Here is a 21,627-nt window from a genome sequence, read left to right as displayed (position 1 = left end):
ATTCTCTGTAAAAACCTGAGCAGTAGTGGAGTCTGCATTTGCTTTTCATGACTGTTCACCCAAGGAGGCATCTCAAAGAATGAGAAATTCTACCTGCATGAGTGTCTGTGCTGGAAACTGGAAGGATGTGCAATGATATCCATTCTAGTTACATACCAAGTAATTTAGTTATTGAGAGTATGTCATATCAAGGTCCCAGTAACCAAATTCTAGATTAAAACTACCATAAATATAGCTACACAATATACCATTAAATACTTTGGATTGATTATAGAAGGGACAGATGGAAAAACACATATTTCTCTGGGCAGAAGTCATTGTAATCCTCACAGTAAACCAAGGGCTTGTTATGGCTTCTGCCTATTTCAGCCAAGTTTTCTGCACTATCTTCATCTATTTCTAATTTATTCTCTTTACAGAGTTTGATAAATCATTTATTTGAAAGCTAAAAATGAATAAAATATGATGTTTTATTAAACTTTATTTTACTAACAGTGAAAAATTACTTAATTTTTTTTTCCAGCTACGTCCCTTGGCTCATATTTGGAACACATTTTGGGCCACACCTGGATTCTGCAATAAGCTTTCTGTCATATTCAAAGGACCAGGCTGGGGACCAGGCAAACCTAGACTTGGCCTTCCTGAGGAAATCCCGGTGGTAAATAGAACATGCACAGGCTTTCAGTTGTGTGTAATTTACTTGGACCTCTTAATGCTACTGGATCAATGTTAAAAACTCTACACATGCTATTTTAAATTAGCAAATTAGCAGTCATAAAGCATAGGGGAAGATGAAATGGGAACAGAAACTGAAGGAAATTAATGTTTTAGCTGTGGGATTTTTTTCTTTTTCTTTGAAAGGCAAAATATATTTTTTATTTATTTTTTCATTATTCATTTCCTGAAGAGATTTTCAAAAGTGTTCTATAGAGTACAGTAATTTCTTTTTCTTTTTGTTTTTTTTTTTTAGCTGTGGACATGCAGACACACACACACACAGAGTTAAACTCTGTCTCACACTAGGTAATACATAAGTCTGACAGTAGATTATCTTTGTGCAATTCTCTGTCTCCCTTTTTGTATTTGTAAGTATACTAAGGAGCAGGTCACTTGAAGACTAATATCTGTTTTGCTTTATACAGATCACTGGAAAAGAAGTTCCCTTCAATCCAATTGTACCAGCTTATCTTAATTGCTATGCAGTTGTACATTTTGCTGTAATAGTGGACATGTACACTGAACTCCTTGCTACTGTGACTGTAAGTAATTCCTACCTTTATGAAATAACATCTTGTGCTAACAGTAATGGCACACAACATTTTTAAATATTAAAGCATTGAACAGAGGTTCTACAGTCTGACTTGTATCTTATTGGAACTTTTAAAATAATAAATAGATTCTTTAAAAAAAATCAAAATAAATGGCTAAATATAATTCTGTATAATTCTATAATATTAAATATACAACGTTTGATAATGTTTAGTAAACAGTATTTAATAACCATATCGGTTATTTGCAGATGAATATAATTAAGTAATTAAATTTAAACGTAATGTTCCTAGAAGGCATATGTGTCTGCTTCAGTTTTTAGGACATCATGAGGCTTGAAACTCTGTAGGTTTTAAGATGTCAAGTTTGGTCATACTGTTAGATGCCAATAATGTGCAGGCTTTAGAAGGAAGATTGCAAAGGTCTTGCAGTGCTTGCACGTGGGAAGGTTCACATCAGCATGAGTTCAGAGTTGGAGTAACACAGTAAGGGCAAATTCTTCTTCCATTCTCCAACATACAACAGCATTGATAGAAATACAGCAAGGAGAGGCATGTATAAATCACGTTGTTTATGGGCTGATGGGACCTCCCTGGTAACTGGTTCTTCTATGGATACCTGGCAGCCTCCAAAGGTGAACTACAAGGCCCTCTCTGTAGCATTAAACCCGCATTATATGGGAAAACTGTGGTTTAAACAGGTTTTAAAATGGCTTTTGGTGGTGTCTGCAAACACATGCTTCTTCTTCCCAGCACCCCCCGTGTTATCTGATCCATGCAGGAATGTCCTGGGAAGGTGTCCTGAGGTGCTTCCCATTGGCCTTTGTTAACCTCTTCCTGTGATTGGGTGTTCCTGTAAGCCCCTTGAGGCTTCTAATTGGTTACTCTGTGAATCCTCCTAAACCCTATAAATGTAACATCCCCCACAATAAACGCTCTCTTGCCTCCTCTCCACGCCCGGTGTCCTGTGACCTGTCTCCCTACCAGCCATGGGGCCACGTGGAGGGGGGAGCACCTCTCCCCTCCAGGCTCAGGGACTGAAAAAACCCCTGAGATACCCCTGGAGTTTCCCTTTCCCTATCCCTCAAAGCGTCGCAATGGTTCTTCAGATGGAGAAGGAACTAGAACTGGGCCAGCCCCACGCCGCGGGTGGGGAAAGGAATCCAGACCTCTCCACCTACACAAAGTGAGACGTTAATTGCTTCCAAGTTTTCAGATCATTCCAAGGTCCTTTTTTTCATTCCTTCTATGATGACTCTAAAGTACTAAAGCTAAAATTTTCTAGTTATGAAGCAGAATTTAATGCATTTAATATTCCCACAAATCAGTCGAAGACCTACCAAGACCTACCCAAATGCCACAAAAGTCTATCAGTTTGATATACTGTCCTTTGACCATCTTCTTAAGCTCTTTCTAAGACCTCCTTGGTTAAAAGCAGTTTTCTTGTTGTGTTTGCATCATCCCTGTTGGCACAGGCAGGCTGTGAGCATTCCAGGGGCCTCTTGGGTTCAGCCTCTGCTCTCCTGTGGACCTGTCTTGTCCTGGCATGCTCACCTGGCAATCTCCAACCCTTCGCCAGCAGTGGTTACTGTCCTTTGCCCACCTCAATAGACACTGCAGCATGTAGCATTCCTGATATTATATAAAAGCTACCTCAGACATACTCTTCTGATTAGTAATAAGTTATTCTACATATTGTATTTACCTCTGTAAAGGGTCATACTGCAACTGCAGGGAATTTGGGGATTACTGAATCATCCAAGGCTTAGCCTATTCTAAGTTGTTTCGAGGACAGGAAATTAAGCCAAACATAAGAATAAATAGCTCCACTGTATACAAATTATACAGTATACATGATTGCCAATGTTCTTGTATTGAGAAAAGTCTTTGCAAGATTTTCCAGTTTGTTTTTTTTTTTACTCTTTTGCTGTTGCTTTTAGCAACAAGAAGTAAGAATTATGATCATGAAGGTTTTTTCCTATTCTATTCTTTTTTCTTTTTTCCTTTTTTGGGTCCTGGAAGGAAAAATGGATGGCCCACATTATTTTCTCTGCTGATAACTGCAGTCATTTAAGAATAAGTAATAAGGGAAGTTGAAAAATGCACTCAAGCCCCAGATGATCATTAAAATCTTTCAGTCATGGAAGAAACATCCTGAAGATACGCCATTTATGAACTTGTTTTAGAAAAGCAACTAGAAAATTCTCTGCACAAAACTGTGGTGTAATAAGGTAGTAAGGATAAGGAGAGCACAGGGGATTAGAAGCACCTCATCTCAGGACATAAACCTTCAGCGTGGGTGTAGAAAGTGCTGGTCCCCAGGCAGAGTTCCAGCATCGCTCTGCAGTACAGTGGGGAATCTGTCATGAGAAGAAAGCTTGTGTATGAATAACTTTACTTGGCAAAAATCTTTCTTCAATATCAGTTTTCCACTACACTGAGTTATGAAATGTCTATGGATACAACTGGAACTTTCTGTCTGGCTATGAATTATGTCATAACTGTGGCATAGCTCCATAAATGGAGAAAACTAACTGTTTTCCTCATCTTTAGGTATAAGTTCCATTTCATAATAACCATAAGACACAGCACACAGCTATTACATTTCTCAAGTGATTACAGTTGCTCAGTGTTTGGTCTCACGCCCTGCAGAAGTGTTAAATTTCGCTATCCGTAATGAGCAGCCATATACCTTCTGTCTGAGTGACCTACATTTAACTTGTGAAAAGAGCAAAACAAGAAAGAACAAATACATATTTTCCACAGGAGAGAGCATACTGTGTTTGTTTTCTATATAGTGATCTGCACTATATCCAGTGAATAAAAATTGCTTCTGAGCTCTACACATCTAGACCTGATCCAAAGCTCATTGAAGAAATGGGATTTGGATCAGTCCCAGAGAGAGTGCTAAGAGTGTAAAACTGCAGTACATTCAAAGCAAAAGTCTCATAGCTCCAGAACTGCATGTATCACATAAATCAAAGTGAAGTGCACCTTAAATACATTTTGTAGTGTCTTTTTTATTGTTGATAGATACTGTAACATTTACTGTGCTTTTAATTCTGTAAATATGTGAGCAGTTTCAGTTAGATGAAAAGTAGTAAGGTAGATGTCTTGAAAGTTGAGAACACAATTAATGTGTCCATTTAGTAGGAGATCACTGAGTACTGTGCATGGAATATTGCTAAGAATTTACTTTTTTTTTTCATACGAATTCTAAGTTAAAATGAGTTCATACAGCCAAGGACACCTAAAAATATAAATTTCATAGCATTGTATTAGCAATCCTAACTTAAGTGTCAAAAGTGTCTATGACAGCAGGGCATCTGTTAACTTATGAAACAGACTGACATCATACCTAGCAGCTTTTTTGAAACAAATCAGGATGAGAAAATTCATCTATGTTATGCTTCAAAAGGAATAAAACAATCTGAGTTCTTTGAAATGTATAAGTCAATTTGGAATATTTGATTGCTCATCTAAATATACATTGGTATAACATTTCCTTTGTTTAAATGAATTTTTTTTTCATTACAAAAAACCATAAAATAATAATGCTGTAGCATTCCGTTGATTACAAAGCCATGTAAAGTTCTTACTAAATTCTATAATCCCCTCCCCCTCGTTTTTTAAGTCTCAAAGATATATTTAAAGCTTTCAATGAAATGAAAGTCCAACAGAAATATTTTTTTCTGTTTGATTGCAGCCAATAACCACATTGCAAAGTTGTGGCTGACTTGTAATTGGGGAACCTGCTGTGGTCCCACATGCTTCTCTGTTTATACAAATACTCCAGTATATAAATACTCATTTATTTTATATATACATCCATGCATACTATGTTTAAGTGGAACAAGGATGCTAGCTCTAATGAAGGTGTAAAAGGCACATTCTTTTCACACTGCTGCTTGCAGTGCATAGATTTAATATATGGATGTTAGTTTAGTGATATAACCCACTGACTATTTTGTTGATTTTGGTAGAGTAGTGGCTAGAAAATGGATGCCTCAGCTGCCAGCATCCACTTCATAGGGTGATACATGTTTGAAAGCAAATAAAAGAATCAAGGCAGCATACAACTATACCACTGAAGCTGTAAGAGAAAGTTAGATAAGCAAAATAATAATAGTAAAATCTATGCTACATGGCTGGTTTTCTAAAACCTGTTATTCCCAATGGCATCACGGTGTATTTCACTGCAAATTCCTTGGTAGTCCTTGACTAGGAGCACAAATGAGGGAACACACTTTTTTTGTTGTATGTGAATGTTGTGTGTGTACCTACAGTGAAGGGTAACTTATGCCTTCTACCTTCAGGGTTCCCAGTAAGGCTTTATACCTCACCCTTCATTCCTCCAGAAAGCTGAAGTTTTGGGAAGTGAAAAGTTGCAACACTGTGCTCAAGCATTACAGTGCCATGCTTTTGTGTGAATCTGATGATAGTGGCAATTTGAAATTAACTGTGATCTGCAGGTTGTGCTTTAGAGTTCTCCAGTCCTTCCTGTTCTGGTCCACAGGGGGTATTGACCATATGGAATTTTACAAACAGTTAGTGTTCAAAATACTATGGTTCAAGTAGGAGAGTGTCTGAAGAGAAATGGAAATTGGCCTGAGAAAACAAATCTATAAAATATGATCCCACTTGGCTCAGGTAGTTATTATGCCAAAGAACCCCACATAACATTTTAACCATTTAAAGATAAAGGCTTGTTTATATTTAAGTTTGATTTTTTAAGTTATAAGGTTGCTTCAATTCTTCTGATTGACTAACATACATTAAAAATTATTTCTACTCCCTTTTTTTTTTTTTCCTGGAACTGCATGTTTCAAAGTGATATGCAATTTATTAATTTCCTTTCAAGTTCTTAATCTATGCTTTATTTTTCTGTGGTTAGATAAATGTAGAGAGTCAAATGATAACTCTGGGCTCCATTTTTGCAAGTCTTTGAAAAAATGCTTAAAAAAAAGTTTGCAGGGTCACAACTCCTTTCTTTCTTTCTTTGTGGAGAGAAAGTTATGTCTCTATTACCAAGCTTATAATTATTTCAATGTTCATCAACAACGATATAATAGAAAAACAATAATAAAAATTGTTACTGTTCCTGAAAATATGTTAACTTTAAAAGAGTAATTTTTAATTTCTTTTTCCTACTCTTCTGTAAATGTCAAATAAAATGTATTTTTAAGCAAAGAAAAAAAGTAGTTGATAGAAATTATGGGTAAAAACACCACTAAAATATGGCCCAAAAATGTCTACTTTGGGGAAATGTTTCCATCACCCACTCAAATCCAACTCTTACTGCAGTACCAAATTTAGGCTTTAGACTTGCAGTCTAGCTAATAGCAAGAAATTGAATCATTCCCAAAATGCTCTCTCTTCACCAATTACAGCAAAAGTGTAGGTTAATAATAGGTTTTCAGGCACTTCAGTGGAGGTACTTAAAGGCAAGTAGAATGAATCAGCACCTCGGTTTTCTGAAACTGGAGTCACAAGGAAACCCAGATGCCCAGGACTTGGTGACTGGTTGTTTAATGGTAGCCAGCTCATAAACATGGGAAGGCAGAAAAGTATGAAATCATGCAGCATTTTTAAACTGGAAATTGGGGACACCCTTATTAATTCATAGCATGTACTCTTGGATCCTCCATGAAAGCAAGTGTTAGCTCTTGTATCAAAACCATTGCAGTTTCATTAATTTTCCATAAAGTGTGATTTTAGCTATATATTCTAATGTAGAACTTGATTGAAATCTGTTTTTGATGTTCAGTTCTCTTTCCTGCCTAAGAGAGATACAAAACCTTACTCTCTTTTTCTCGGAATAGTGCCCTTTCACTGTGGGAACATTTTTAAGGCAGTCTGCAGAACCTGGTGCATCACACTGGGAACAAAGCAAAACCTGAACCACCTGGCCAGAATGATTAGGTTTAAAAAAAAAGGTGTAGTTCTTCAACTTAAAGTCTTGAATTCCAGTCCTCATTCCCTGGAAAACTCCTTTATTTGACAAGTAACAATCATTGAAAAACATATCAAAGCATTTCTCAGAAATTTATGGGTGAGTTCCCTTATGCCTTTGCCAAATCATGTTTTCCTTTGCTCACTTCTTGAATTTTTGTATGACCCAGTTTCTACAGGAAGCTGAAGTGGGAGTTGAACTCACTGTGACTAGATGAGCCGTTAAAGAACTTCTCATTTTATAAAATTCAAATAGAATCTGTGCCTGATTTTTATAAAAAAACCTCTGTCCAAACATTTTGTCACTTCAAAACAAATTGCTTCATGCTAACAGTGGAAAAGTTATCATCAGGAGGGATGGAGCAGATTGGAAATATAGAAATGCAGTAATAAGTTTGATTCTCTCCTAATATAAATCTGTGAAACAAAGTGGCTTGACAGGTGTCATTTGTGAGAAGTGTGTTCTGGCTTGTAAACTGGTGAGGCTGCTGTTCAGCTTGCTCATTGCTGGGATTGAGTTTTCTTTGTTCAATAGCTGTTTGTTAAAGATAGCTAAGTAGGTGTTTGTGATTCTTCAGTAAAACAACAGAAAGCTTTCCAGCCCGACTGTGTGGTTTGATGTGTTTTGCAAACATGGGCACTCTAAGTTCACACAGCTGTAAAACTTGAGAATATCCTCCTGTGGCCTCCCACGCTCACAGATCCTTACCTTAGATCTCTTCAAGGGGTTGGGGCCACCACTGAAGGAAACTGGGCATGTCACTGAATGGGATTTATTGAAATCAGGGCAGACATTCATAGAGTTTTATTTTTCCAGTGCTTGCATTGTGGAAGTGCAAGATGCTGTTCGTATTGCTGTTGAAGCAAGAAAAGATTCCTATAACTCAGATCCATTACTTTTGTTTTGTTTTTTTTTTTAATGAAAAAACTAATATTTGAAACAAAGTCAAGGAGGAAGTAAGAAAACTGATTAAATATTTGATTTTCAAAGGCATTTGTGTAGAATACAAAAGAAAATTTAGTAAATGAAAAAATTAAAACTTTACAATCAAAATAATTTCTGTTTTCCTGAATTTTAGTTATATCATTTTTATGTAAATTTTAAGGACAGAAGTCCCCATGCTACTATTCATCCAAGTACTCACATGTTAACATTAAAAAATATTTTAGGTCTGATTGATTTTAATGATATGAGTTGAAGGGTTTTGTTGAGCTGGGAATTGAGTGTTTAGTTTTAATGAAGGGAAAAGATTAATTTTGTTTCTTCTCAAATATGATCATGTCATGTGAATTGTTAGTCTCACCAATACATTGGTTTTGGTGTTGATTGGGATTCATACATGACTATTGTAAAGACCTGGTAGCATAAGATGAAAATAAAAGAACAGGGATGCTGGGATTTTTGTCTAGAAATAAGTTGTTCCCTCTTTCTAAAGTTATAAGGGAATCAAGTAACTTTGGGAAAACAAAAAGTGCACAAGGGGATAACATGAAACATTTTTTTGGAAATGCAGCATTCAGGAAACAACTATTAAGGTGGTTACTCCAGGTAGATTACTTTAAAAGCAGACACTAACACCACTGAGTGAGGAATTTGAAGCTACTGTTCTATACAAACCCAGTTTATTTTCAGCAAATTACTCTAAATTAATTCTTTGCCTACTTTTTAACAGATGTTATCACAGGGAACTGTTCTCCTGAGAATTGGCTTTATCGTTCTGTCCCTGGCCTCTTTTGGACTACTTATGGAGAACAAGTAAGATACAAAACATAGGGTTTTTTTCTTCTTTCATTATGTATTATTATAATTATATGTAAATCGCAAGTGTGTCAGAATTTATATCGATAAAAAAATACAGATATACTTGGACACATATGTTGTTTCCTGTAGACTAGAAAATAGCACATGACTAGCCAGCATCTAAATACAGGAGTGTTCCCATAGTAATTGGTGGCTGCATTTATATTGTCCCTTGCAGAAAAGTTTTGGGATGGGTTAGTCATGTCTCCCACTGTGCTTGCATTTATTGGGTCCACACCTCTGGGTTTGGGACATTGGCAGGTGAGTGGGACCTGCCAGCTGTCCCAAAGCTGTTCAAGGACAGACTGCAATCAGATCGTGTCAGTCCTGTGTAGCATGCCAGAGGTGACAGATATAGTGATGGTATATGAAAAGCACATAATGTAGCTCAAAGTAGACTCAATATCATGTGGAAGGTTGTGTAGACTTAAGACTAAACTTAATCACTATGGGTTCAAATGAAATTGGATGTTGAGTACACAAGCCCAGTGAGACATACATTATGAAGTAGTGCATACAGGCACTGTGGCCCTACAGAAGAGTAAGTGGCAGCCCTAGTTTCTTACAAAGAAACTATTTGCCCTGCCAGAGCAGAAATGTGAAATAGAAGCTTCCTTTGAGACTGAGGGGCCAGTACTGCTTTGCACCTGTTGTTCATTGTATTTTCAGAAAGGAATACATTTTATTTTTATGGACTGAACAGTTTCTTTCAGGATAGGTAAAAATCTGTCAGTATGACATATATGTGTATAACTAAGGGAGTTAATAATGTGAATTAGTAAAATTTATAGAAATAGACCCATGAAAAGGTGTATACTATAAAAACTTAACTATAAGGTTATGAAAGATGACTTGATGCAGAACATCACAGACTAATTCTGCTTTCTGTTTTTCACTGAAGTTAAAAAAGAAAGAATTGGATGTTAATCTGAATTGATTCCCTTTTCTAGGTCCAAAGCGGGAATTTTGGAAATCATCCGCTGCTTAGTCTTCATAGGTGTTTACAAACTTGGCTACTTTAGGAGTCAATTTTCTTTCTTGGGCTATGCATATGAGGTAAGACATTTATTTTGAAGTGTCTATGGTGATTACTCTAGATTTTTATCTTTCCAGAAAATGCAGAAACACTAAACATTTATATTTTGCTTTCTTATGTTTTGTTACACTATTTGAGCATTGTTTTTTTTCTTATCTCTTTATTCTTCATTTTTTGTGATTGTTGTGTAAGAAAATTATTTGGGTTTGCTACAGAGATGACATTGGAAAAAAAGTCATGAAAGTGTGTATTTACCATTTCTTGTGAAAATAATATATTACTGGCCATATGCTTTGAAGAGAAAAATGTAAATGAATTGCTAAATTTGAATTGTTTAATTCTCCTTTTGTGGGAGAAATCTGGAAATGCTTGGAGTCTGGAAGACTTAAATATAAAATATTTTGTTTTATACTTTACCTCAGAAACATAGTTTTAGCCATTGACAAAGAGAGGATACTGAACTAAATACATCTATAGTCTGATTAAGTCTGGTTGCTTTTGTGTTCTTAGCACTCATTTTTATCCTATTTGTGTCTTTAGCTTTTTAATCTTTCTTTCTTTTTCCAGTACAGTTAGCATTTAATGACCCTTTTAATAGTATCAGAATTAAAATAATTATTAATGCAATTCTGATCTGAATAACATTACCAAGCTCCCTACTGTTGGTTACCAGCAAAGGTTGTTTTCAGTAAGGTTATGAATAGGTTGCTGGACTAATAGAACTGTTATCTACTACTTTTTGGATTAAAATCAGAAAATATCAAATAAAACAGTAGGGACTGAGACTCAACCAGGTTCATTTGACTTGAAACATCTGCAAAATTTATAGCAACTTTCCTAATTGGAGGTTTCTGGTCATGGTTTTGATTCTCCTGCTTTTCTAAGGGAACAGGCAATAGAAAAATGAAATATATCTATTACTGCTGTGGGTCTGGGTGTTTTTTTGTTTTGTCTTTTTACCTGGAATAGGAAACAATAACTATTAGACAATATTTAAAGCTAGAAACATGCCACTAACTGAGAATTTGTTAAATTTTTCCCCCTATCTTGTTATATTGTCAAAGCTTTGGTGTATAAATCAAGCAGCTCTTGAATTGCTTTGATAGGAGTCTGCCAGAACTCAGCAGATATTTTAAGGGTTTTACTTGCCTAAATGTAATTTGGGAAATGTTTGCATTATTTCATGAGTAGCCTAATAAAATAGACAGGCTTGTAGCAACAAATTCTAAAATTTGGCAGCTAATCCTAGAGGCCTTGAGATATAGCTTTCAGACTTGAATTATTTGGGTATTCTAACTGAATTTTGGGAGAATTATATGTTATAGTATACACTCTCATTACTTGCTGAGTTGTGTGTATTCATACGTAATGGTGTTTCTTACTAAGAAACGAATAGAAGTAAAATTATCAGATTATTTTTTCTATTGTTTGTAGGGAGTTATGGTTCTTACTTCATTTGTTATATTTTTCTGTCATAAAAAATTTAACTTTAGTGTCATCTCGAGTTCTCTGCTGTACTCTCCTATCCTTTCTTGTGTGCAATGTTTTTCCTTTTATCTTTTATATTACAGTTCTTTGTTGCTCTTATTTTAGTCCCTTGTTTGGCACAGTCCCTTGTTTGGTAGTCCATTTGTCACAAGAAATAGGAGTACGTTGCTTACAATTTTGCTTTGAAAATTCTGAAAGAATAGTTGTCTTTCAAATAATTTGCTGTTGGGGAGACCAGAATAGATAATGTTTCTGAGTGATGCCAATATGTCCCCTCTTGGGATTTACATTTTATCATGAATCGACAATTTGGTGATATTAATAGCTATTATGATCATAGAATCATAGAATAATAGAATAGTTTGGGTTGGAAGTGACCTATAAAGGTCACCTAGTCCAATCCCCTGCAATGAGCAGACGCATCTTCAACTATGTCAGGTTGCTCAGAGCCTCGTTCAAGCCGATCTTGAATGTTTCCAGGGATGGGGCAACTACCGCCTTTCTGGACAACTTGTTCCAGTGTTTTACCATCTTCGTCATAAAAATATTTTTCTTTTTTTAGTCTGAATGTTTGTGATGAACTCCAAAGCATCCTCCATTTTAAAATAAATGATCTGCTTTTGCTCCCAATGCCTTATACAGTTTCTGGATTCATGTTAGTCGTGTTCTTACGTGTCTAATGGAGTTTATGTTAAAAAAAGTCTGAGCAAAGAGAAACATGAAGATTTTTCAATTCATGTTGAGAAGTCTTCAAACATTAATGTTTTAGCTCAATATTGAGATTGACCTGATCATTTTAAAATAGCAGTACCAGAAAGCATAATAAATAAATAAACAAATTGTTTCCCCAGAAATTAGGTTTAAGATTTATCCTAAAATTATTTCTGTTCAGCATTCAAAAAAGTTATGTATCCTTAATAGTGTGATAGTATAGAAAACTTTGAATATCTTTTGTGGTCCATAAACCTAGAGATGCAGGTTTTTTAATTTATGCTACATATGTCCAGGTAATTTCTATCTGCTTGCTTTTCAACTTCCTTTGCTCTGTTTCACTGTCACATCCTCTTAAAAATTTTAAGAGGTATAAATTAAACCATTTATTTATTATTTTTGTTTTCCTTGAATATCTCTTCTTTAGCATACACCTAGATTTAGCTGACTTGGATCTTTTTAATGTAATATTTCTAGAACTCATAATCTGTAATATGAAATATATCAAAGGATGTCCTCCTTACATCTTTATCCTTATATGTTACCAAATAATGCTTTAGTAATCCAGTGTTCAAGAATACACACAACATCATGTAAAAGAATTTCTGTTGAGGTTTTTTTTTACTATAAATTATACCTTCAAAGGCATAATTACTTAGGGATGAAGAGAAGTCAATTGCTAGAGACATGATGGCACTATTCAGTGTTTCTAGAATTTAACAGATAATTCTGTCCCAGAATTCTTAAGCTGACAGTGCACATTGCAGCAGATAAGTGCAGGACTGATTTTACCAATGGCATGTTCAATTATTAGTGAAAAAGTATGTGACTCTTGTCTATACATGTGGGCTTTTTCTGTTACTATGTTTCATATGTTCATATGTCTCATGACTATTTTAGAGATAGTAGATAAGATTTCAGAAATAAATAACTTTGCAGTACTATTTGCAGGGTATTCTAACTAGCAAAAATAGGTGCCTTAAACTGCAAATGATTGCATTTGGCTCATAAGAAGGTCTGACAATTATCAGAATTAGTGCATTGGAGGAAGGCCTTCTGGGTGGAAATTAGATGGGAAAATAAAGAAGAAATAAGAGAAAACTAGGGGATCAGTGAGAGAAGGGAGAAGAACAGAGGAAACAAGGAGCAAGCCTTTCCCACTTTTCCATTAAATTAGCTCAGATGGGCGTGAAGAAAGCAGCTAATGATGGCAGTCTGAGGGGGAGGAGCAGTCCTGTCCTCTGGCTCCAGCCTCTTACCCTCTTCGCTGCCCTGCTAGCTGGGTTAGTCAGCTGGTCTGACTTAGGTAGCCAAAGATTTTTCTTCAGATAAGTGACAAAACTTCCTGTGGAGCAGGTGAGATTCTTAATGCTAAGGCTCAGGGAAGGTGAAAGTAAAATGAAGCTATAGGTGTGTAAGAAAGAAGGACTTAAAGCTATATCTTTATATGATTGTTAACTGTGTCTGCAGTCTAATAAAAACCCAGCATTTGCTCTACTGATACTTCAAAGTTTGGTTTGGTTCTGTATGAAACCAGCTTTGGTTCTGTATGAAAATGATGTTATTTTTCTGATCATTTAAATATATTGTTCTCTCTACTATTGTATTTGAAATCCTTCGATTATACACTCATGGGGATCTCTCCCAGTGCCCTTTCCTTCTACGAACAAGAAAATAATTTAAAGCTATCATCATCACAGAAGTGACTGCAGGAGGTAGAACAGTGCATGTTTCTCAGTATGCGTTTTCTGTTAACCTTGTCTTGAAAGTATTTTGTATGGATGGTTAGATGAAAGAAGTAGGAGTGATTGTGGTTGGTGTGTTTGTTTGGAGTTTTATGTTTTGTTTGTTTGTTTAAGAAAAAAAGTGGTGATGTATGAGGAAATTTTTAGATCCTAAGAAAATTGTTTCTTGGGTGGAGGTCAGTGAAAACCTCAATGTTAGGGACAGAGATATATTTGACTGGTTAGAAGAGCCAATATGTTTCTTTTTGAGAATCTGTGCTGCCTATAAAACTAAAACTAACTATACTAGTTAGTTTTCTTTAGGCTGATTACTTCATGCCTGTGTAATGTGATGATTGTGTGTGTTACTAAAGCCAAATCATTTTCTGTCAGACTGGGCCTGGAGCCTTCTAACCACCTGGAAGTAGCAGAAAACATTGCTTGCATGTTCAGTTATGTGACGGTTCAGCGGGCATGATATGTAAAAATAAATCTGTGATGATGGTGCACCTCTTCAAAGTGTTTCCATCCAACTGCTCTGGTTTGGCATCAACTTGCATATTCCATGAGCTGAATTTGGTCAAGCACTGGCTGTTATTTGACAGTAGTACTAATGAGGAGCAAGTAGAAATGAAAGCCATTGACATGTTGTTGGAACTCTTGTCTTAAATATTTTCAACAACTCTCATAGTGGCTGCAACTCAGTACTGAGAAAGACTCTTAAACTAAGGGACTAGGAGTGAGGAAGCTGGAGGAGGAAATAGATGTCTGTCTTGATGTGCTCATTTATCTGGCAGGCATGCATTAATTTACAGGTAGGAAGGACAAAAATCTAGGGCAACTGTCATGGAGCTAAAGAGAGAAAAAGAGAGACTGTATATACATGTGATGTTTTAAATTAATAACTTGTTTTCTTTTTTGTTTTATGTGGGTGTGTGGTACATTAGAAATATAACTAGCTTTGGAAGTTATACAGAATGTTGTGCTGCAGGGTATAGTTCAGCCCTTAACTAATGAAGGCAGAAATAAGCTTTGTTGTGGTCGAATTGTTTATTTACGCCTCCAGAGTATATGAACTTGGTAGATTCAGCTGTTGCAAAAACTTTTGGAGACAGTATTCTGTACTAAATGGACTGCTTCTCTGATCTTTGATGCAATTCACGTGTTTCTTATGGCATGGCAACTAATTGGTCTGGATAAAATATAAAATATCTCTTTATTAAAGAACTGATTTACACTGTATCCTGTGTTCCACAGAAGTCCCTCTTAATGTGATATATTACCATGCTACTTTTTTCTCTTTTCATCGTACAAAGAGTTGCTGTTACCTCACTTGTTTCTTAGTGTAATTTACCAACGCTGGAATACTGACTTATGAGTACTGACTTAAACCAAACATTTACTCATAAGAACTTATTTCCATCAATGATGGTTTTCTACTCTGTAGCACTTTTCCTTGGTCCCTCATTATGATCATCTGTGCCACATTTCAAAGAGCCGCATATCCCATATTTGGTTTCCATTAAGGTTAAAGCTCCATGCCCTGTGTTATGATTTATGGCCTCAGCATTTATGCAGCCTTTGTGCCCTAACTAGATTGGCTGGTGTATTTCAAATGTATTTTAGAAATGAAACTGGGGATGGAAGGAAATTCTACTGCCTTATGATAAAAAACCTTGTCAACACACATGGAATTAAATAAACACAAGTTGTAATAATTTTTTTTCTATGTTAGCTTCATTCAGAAGAGTTTGCTATGCCATACAGTGTATCCCAGGGACTGGACTTTTAATATTCTTGACAATTGCCCTAAGGGGAATAATGTCCCTTAGAAAAAGTCACAGTAAAATCTGGCAGTGGATTAAGTTAGTTTCCACTTAGGTGTGACAGCAGAGTCATTACTGATTTTAGACTTAGCCAGTTTGAGAGTCGGCTTCACCACCATCAACTAAAGACTATGATGTATAGTTCCAGATGCTCCGGCCAATTGACCGTAAAATTGCTCCACATTTCTGGCAGAGCAGTTGAGCTGGAGCTTTTAAAATCTCCACTCTCTGAGCTCAACACCCTCCCCCCTCTGCTTAAAAGCTGCTCATTATTCTTCTTCTGCCTGCTGATCTTAGCAAAAGAAAAACTTCTGGAATCAATTAGAAGTGTCTGCACTTGATGAGATTTGCACGTGAGTTCGGAATTGCGAGGCTTTGATAGTGTCAGCCAACAGCTGCAGTTTCAGGTGGTAAAATTGGGGAAGGAATTTTCCAGGGTTTATTTACAATCATAAAAATAAAACAAAAATCAAGACAAGTTGGAAACCATCTAACATGTTGTTAAAATGAAGCCTGAATTGGGTTACATATTTATTTTGTCTCAAAAAAAAGTAAACTGGTGGTTTATTATCAGGATCTTTTCAATTACCTTGCAATTACTAGGCTGTATAGAGCAGTTGTAATAAAATGCAAGCTATGGTCTGCTTGCTGTAGTTTTAAGTATGAAAGAAGCATCTGCTATTACTTTTGTCACTTTAATTGCTTGACAAGACAAGGAGGTAGTCATACTTAATGGAAATCAGAAGCATACAGTCAAAGATAAAGCCAAGGTAGTACTCTGAAGATAAAAAATACGTATTCACGTATGCTGTCTGAAATTTTGTGGTTTTTTCTGTCAACACACTCACAGTTATAAAGTTTATTTTCTGACCCTTCTTAGCCCAAAGCAGTTAGTGATTGGCTTGAAACTGTATGCAGTGATTTGCATTTTAAAGATAACAGACATGCCAATGAGATTATTAATGTTCAGTTATACATCTGAGAGTGTCTTTGTAAAAATGAAGCTGTACCATTTCACACACATTGTTGCTGAGTGGTTTGGTTCATAAGTCAAAGCATAATTTTTCTAAAAGCCAGTAATGCTACAAACCCCGTCAAATTACATTCTTTTCTACATCACAATAACACATGGATAATGATAGAAATGTCCATACCAGTGAATTGCTTCACCGACATTAGTCCCTGGTGACAACTGAGAGATATTCCACATGGATAGATGTTTCTTTCTGTGCAATTGCAGTTCTAGTACTAGAGTATTAACGAGCAATTTATTTTTTTTTTAATGCACAAATGTGTAAATTTTATTTCATACCTGGTTTCTTCCACAGAGGAAATCTAATCTGTACAGTTAAATTAATAAATTTTTTAATTAATTTTTTCTCCCTTTAAATTTAGAACTTAAAGTATTTCCAGCAAAGACACACTCAGAGAATGCATGTTGGCAGTGTTAGTTATCTGTGTTAGCACAGAGGCACCTCTGCATCACAAGACAAGCAGTGCTGGCATACATTGGAGAGAGAGGCAGGCATACATACAGACCTTGAGCTGTTTGGGTTCTAAAGGAAAGGTGCAAAGGCAGTTGGAGCAGACGTGTTTCCTACTCCTGACAGAGCCATTGCTTACTGGTCTGTTGACACTCTCATACATTTTACGTTCAAAGATGATTTAAAGGTATAGTGGAAAGTACATTGCAGTCTCTAAGAGTCAAAGATAGGGTAATAAAGGATGGGTGATTCCTGTGTCCTGAAAGAAAGATACTGGCTTGTCTGCTGAGATTTCCCATCCATGCAAGTTGTATGGGGAGAAGCAGAAGGCAGTCCAATGGGTGCAGAAGGTATCCCCAATCATGTAGAACACCCTAGAGTGGGGAGCCTTCCAGCATCACTGTGCCAGGATGTGTATGTTCTCTGGGACATGGCTGTCTTTAGCCCATCAAGCTCACCTCTATGTATGTGCTTGTTAGGACAACCTGATATGCAAAATTAAATAGCGTACCACCAAAGCTATTGTAACAGGCAGGTGGGAATTATCTTAATCTGAAAGAGAGGAGAGCTGTATCTGCGTTCCCAAGACCATGAAGACAGATGACTTAGTTTGAATTTTATCTTCAACATGGCAGACAGAGGGATTGAATCAACTTTTAGGAGATAAGAACTTTAATTAAACAAGCTGTTTCTGATGTGGAATAGATCTGGGTTTGGCAGGTACAATGTGACCACAAAGAAACAACCTAGTACTTAAAACATTCTGGATATTTCTGTCTCATAAGATTTAAATAGAGAAAACCCAAATGTAAAAAACACATGCAGTCCAGGGTTACTCAATGTTTATGTCTTGCAAGGGAAATGGAGGTACAAGACCCTTCTTCCCATAAATGTCCCTTCCCACTTCTGTAACAGTGAGCAGAACACAGCAGCTGCGAAAACTTAGCATTTCTGCAACAGAACGTCTGTGTAGGATGCACAGAATTAGACTGTAACATAGGCCATTGGAAATCTAAATCAATACCTCTATGTCGGAAAGCAGAAAGTCATTCAAAGTGTTCTGTAATATGTTTTAGTACTTTTTCTTTAATCATAAATTCTATCTTTTATCTTTTGATCAGTCTATTTTTTTCAGAAGCTTCCTATGAACAACAAAGAAAGAAAAGCACAGTAAACATTGAGCCTCTGTTTTTCTACTAGCAGTACCTGAAATAACCACAGAGCCTGAAAACTAGTTCATGACATCTGGGCAATTGCATGCTAAATTCTAACCAACCAGTCCTTTTTGTCTAAAGTGGGCTGTAGATCAGTAAGATAAAATCAAACCGTTATCTGTGCTGTCATTTATTTTCTGTATTACTGCCTTGTTGTATCATTCCCTTGTACAAGTTCTGTTTTCTGTGATGTTTAGAGTGAGGGAATAAGGAAATATAGAGAAAGCAACAATGCTATATTTGGGTTTATATTTGGGTATTATGGAGATCGAAGAGAATGTTTTAAATTTTTTTTCTCTTGCCAATGCCAAATAAAAATTGACTGATGAAAGAAGATTAACAAATGCTATGTTTAACAACTGATTACCAAATGCAGAACACACAAAACATTTTGTATGTTTAAAAGTTGGAAATAGGTGTTATGAGAAAAACCTAAATGTAAAGCTCTACTTATCACTTGAAACCAAGGCAAAATAATGCAGCAACCCCCTATAGAGTCTGTGAGTGATCACATCTGTCCTGACAGAATTTGTTTGGTTTGTCTTCATGTGGAACCCATGAAATGCCTGGAATAGGTTGTTAATTTTGCTGATTGGAAGCTAATACACAGTTGAAAATGCCTGATTTTAGTTTGAATATTTTAGATTTTTTGGAGAAGAGGATGCTATATTTTGTCCTTAGCTATTACTTGAATTCACTGCATATGACTATAAATCTTTAGATCTATTAATTTCTCTTCTTGTTCGCTTCATGTAGTTTGACTACAAAGAATGGACAGATATTAGGAAACAGTTAAAAGTGGCAGTGAAGCAGGATGCTAAGAAGGAGAGTCTGACCATTAACTGCATTGTTTTATACCTACCTGTCTCCATAACTCTTTCCACTTCCCTTTGCCTGAGGCCAACACAGTTAAATTGTAATATTTTGGGGAACATGCCTGCCTTTCTGCATACATAAAAGGGCCTGTCCCACTTCTATGCACTATGTAAGCAGTGAATAGAGTTGTCATCATCCTAGTTAAGTTCCTGGTCACTTTTTTTTCCACACTTACAAGTGAAGCCTATTAAACAGTTGCCTTGATTAGAAAACTCAGGAGTTTTTATATGTATACATAATATTTATAAGTTCTCTGTTGTCTTCATCTGAGAACATTCTAGAACAGGATGAGATGTGTTCAGGAGCATAATTGTAATAACTTGATGGGCCATCTTTGCTTCTAATGAAAGTGTTGCCCTAAGCTGAATCCATTCCAAATGTATCCTCCATACTATGTGTATGGATAGTAATTAGCTTCTGGGGTTATCTGAGGCTTATTGAAATACATCCCATGATAATAAAACATGTAAAAACCAGAAATTCATCTGTCAGACTTGTGAATTGGACCTAAAAATGTGTTACCAAGATGCCAACATCTGAGAAGAGCTTAATAAATTTTAAGAATTGGGCTACAAATTGCTAGAATTTGCCATGCCCTCTGGATAGCAGTCTAAAATGTGCAGTTTACTGAAAAAACATGGCATATGCTTTTATATATTTTAACAAGCACTGAAAAAAAATTGAGACTTTTCTAAATAAAAGGATACAATAGTCCTTTCTCCTTCTCTTCCCTTTCATTACTTTTTCATTTTTTTTTATCTATGTGTGAGAAAGGAAAAGATACTAAAGGAAAGGGAGAGGATTAAGGAAAATTTTATTTTGTAGTTTACTAACCAAATCAAAATAAAACAAAACCTACAAAATATTTTTACATCCTTGGAAACTGGAAATTTCTTCACTTCTTTTACAAAATGGAACACAAACAAAAACAATTGGGAGGTTGGAGGTGGAGTTAGAATGTTTCATTCTACCTGGGTTTATACACTTTTTTTTCACTTTAAATTTTGGGTTTTTTTTCACCCCACTATTATAAAATAAGAACAGTCAAATACCGGAACAAATTATTGGCCAAAACAAAAACATCTCACTCAAACTTCTCTATTTAAAATAAAGTCAAAAGTCTTCAACTTGCCGTGAGTCCATTAATCTTGAAATTTCACATTTCAAGAAATAAATTCTTTGATTTAATTGTCGGATCTATACTTTTAAGAGCAGAGAGAGGTAAGCAAGTGGCTACCTGAAGCTCTTGCTGTTGCAGTAAGAAGCTTTCTATTAACAGAGGGAAAATGGATATTTAAAAAAGCAAACACTGTCTAGTTTTAGCACAGTCCTAGGTATCACACCCTGATTTATTTCTGTCATTATACATTACCCAAGGGTAGCTCACTGGAAACAGACAAAATAATTCTAGAGTACTCTGATTAAGAATAGTGATAGAACCAATACAGTTACATAGCCTTAATTTGTATATAACTTGGTGTCATCATTCCTTGATTTTTTCAAGGATCTTAGTGGACTATCTATCACCTTCTAAATAATTGCTAATTTCTGCCAAGTTTTTATAAAAAGTCTAAGTTCCCTAAATGAATCAAATCTGCTCATTCCAGTGATGTAAAACTGACAGTTTCACTCCTGGCTCATGAAGAGTTAAGGAGGCAAACAGGTTCTTTAGTGGATCCAGGTTTATTTTTTTGGCTTTGTAAGCTCTCTGGCTTTCAGAACTTATTAGCATCAAATAAAAATCAAAAGCATCAGATTGCAAAAGTAACAAAAATTATAGCTGTGAAAGCAGCATGCAAGCAAAACTGGTCCATTTTTCCTGGACAGTCCACATAAAACCTGCACAACCAACTACTTTACATGCTCTACTTTTTTATTTTGATCTTTTGGGAGATCAAATTACATGATCTTCGTGCTTTTCTTTTGATTTTTGCAGTAGTCCTTACTATTAAACTCTACACAAAAGCATATTGCGACTGTAAAATATTTGGGCATATATGCCAGTAATTTCAGAGAACCCATAATAGATTTGGCGGCAGAGGTTCTGATTTTCAGAACTGTACGTGTGGACAAATGTTTGCCTTTTGGCTTAGACGGAGTCTTTAGAATGTAAATCATCTTTGGAAAACTGTCGTTGAAAGGGAACCACATTGCTAGCTTAATTGTTAAGAAAAAGGCAGGCTTGATACCCTTCAAAATTCTACTGAATGTCAACTCAGCTAAGAGTTTTGCCTTTAGTCCAAAGTG

At 35.9% G+C, this 21,627-nt stretch overlaps 1 protein-coding gene across 1 annotated transcript in view; it reads left to right on the top strand.

The window, feature by feature from the left end:
* Positions 1-21,627, top strand: part of AGMO (alkylglycerol monooxygenase) — a 188,425-nt gene that overhangs the window by 102,381 nt on the left and 64,417 nt on the right. The window contains exons 9-12 of the mRNA XM_027639386.1: positions 524-658; positions 1,143-1,259; positions 8,894-8,976; positions 9,972-10,077. Coding sequence (XP_027495187.1) covers positions 524-658; positions 1,143-1,259; positions 8,894-8,976; positions 9,972-10,077 — 441 coding nt within the window. The remainder of the gene's footprint in view (positions 1-523; positions 659-1,142; positions 1,260-8,893; positions 8,977-9,971; positions 10,078-21,627) is intronic.

The sequence above is a fragment of the Corapipo altera genome, unplaced genomic scaffold (genome assembly GCF_003945725.1).
Source record: "Corapipo altera isolate COAL_440 unplaced genomic scaffold, ASM394572v1 44, whole genome shotgun sequence".
NCBI classification, from domain to species: Eukaryota; Metazoa; Chordata; class Aves; order Passeriformes; family Pipridae; genus Corapipo; species Corapipo altera.
This window is presented reverse-complemented; position numbering and strand designations above follow the sequence as displayed.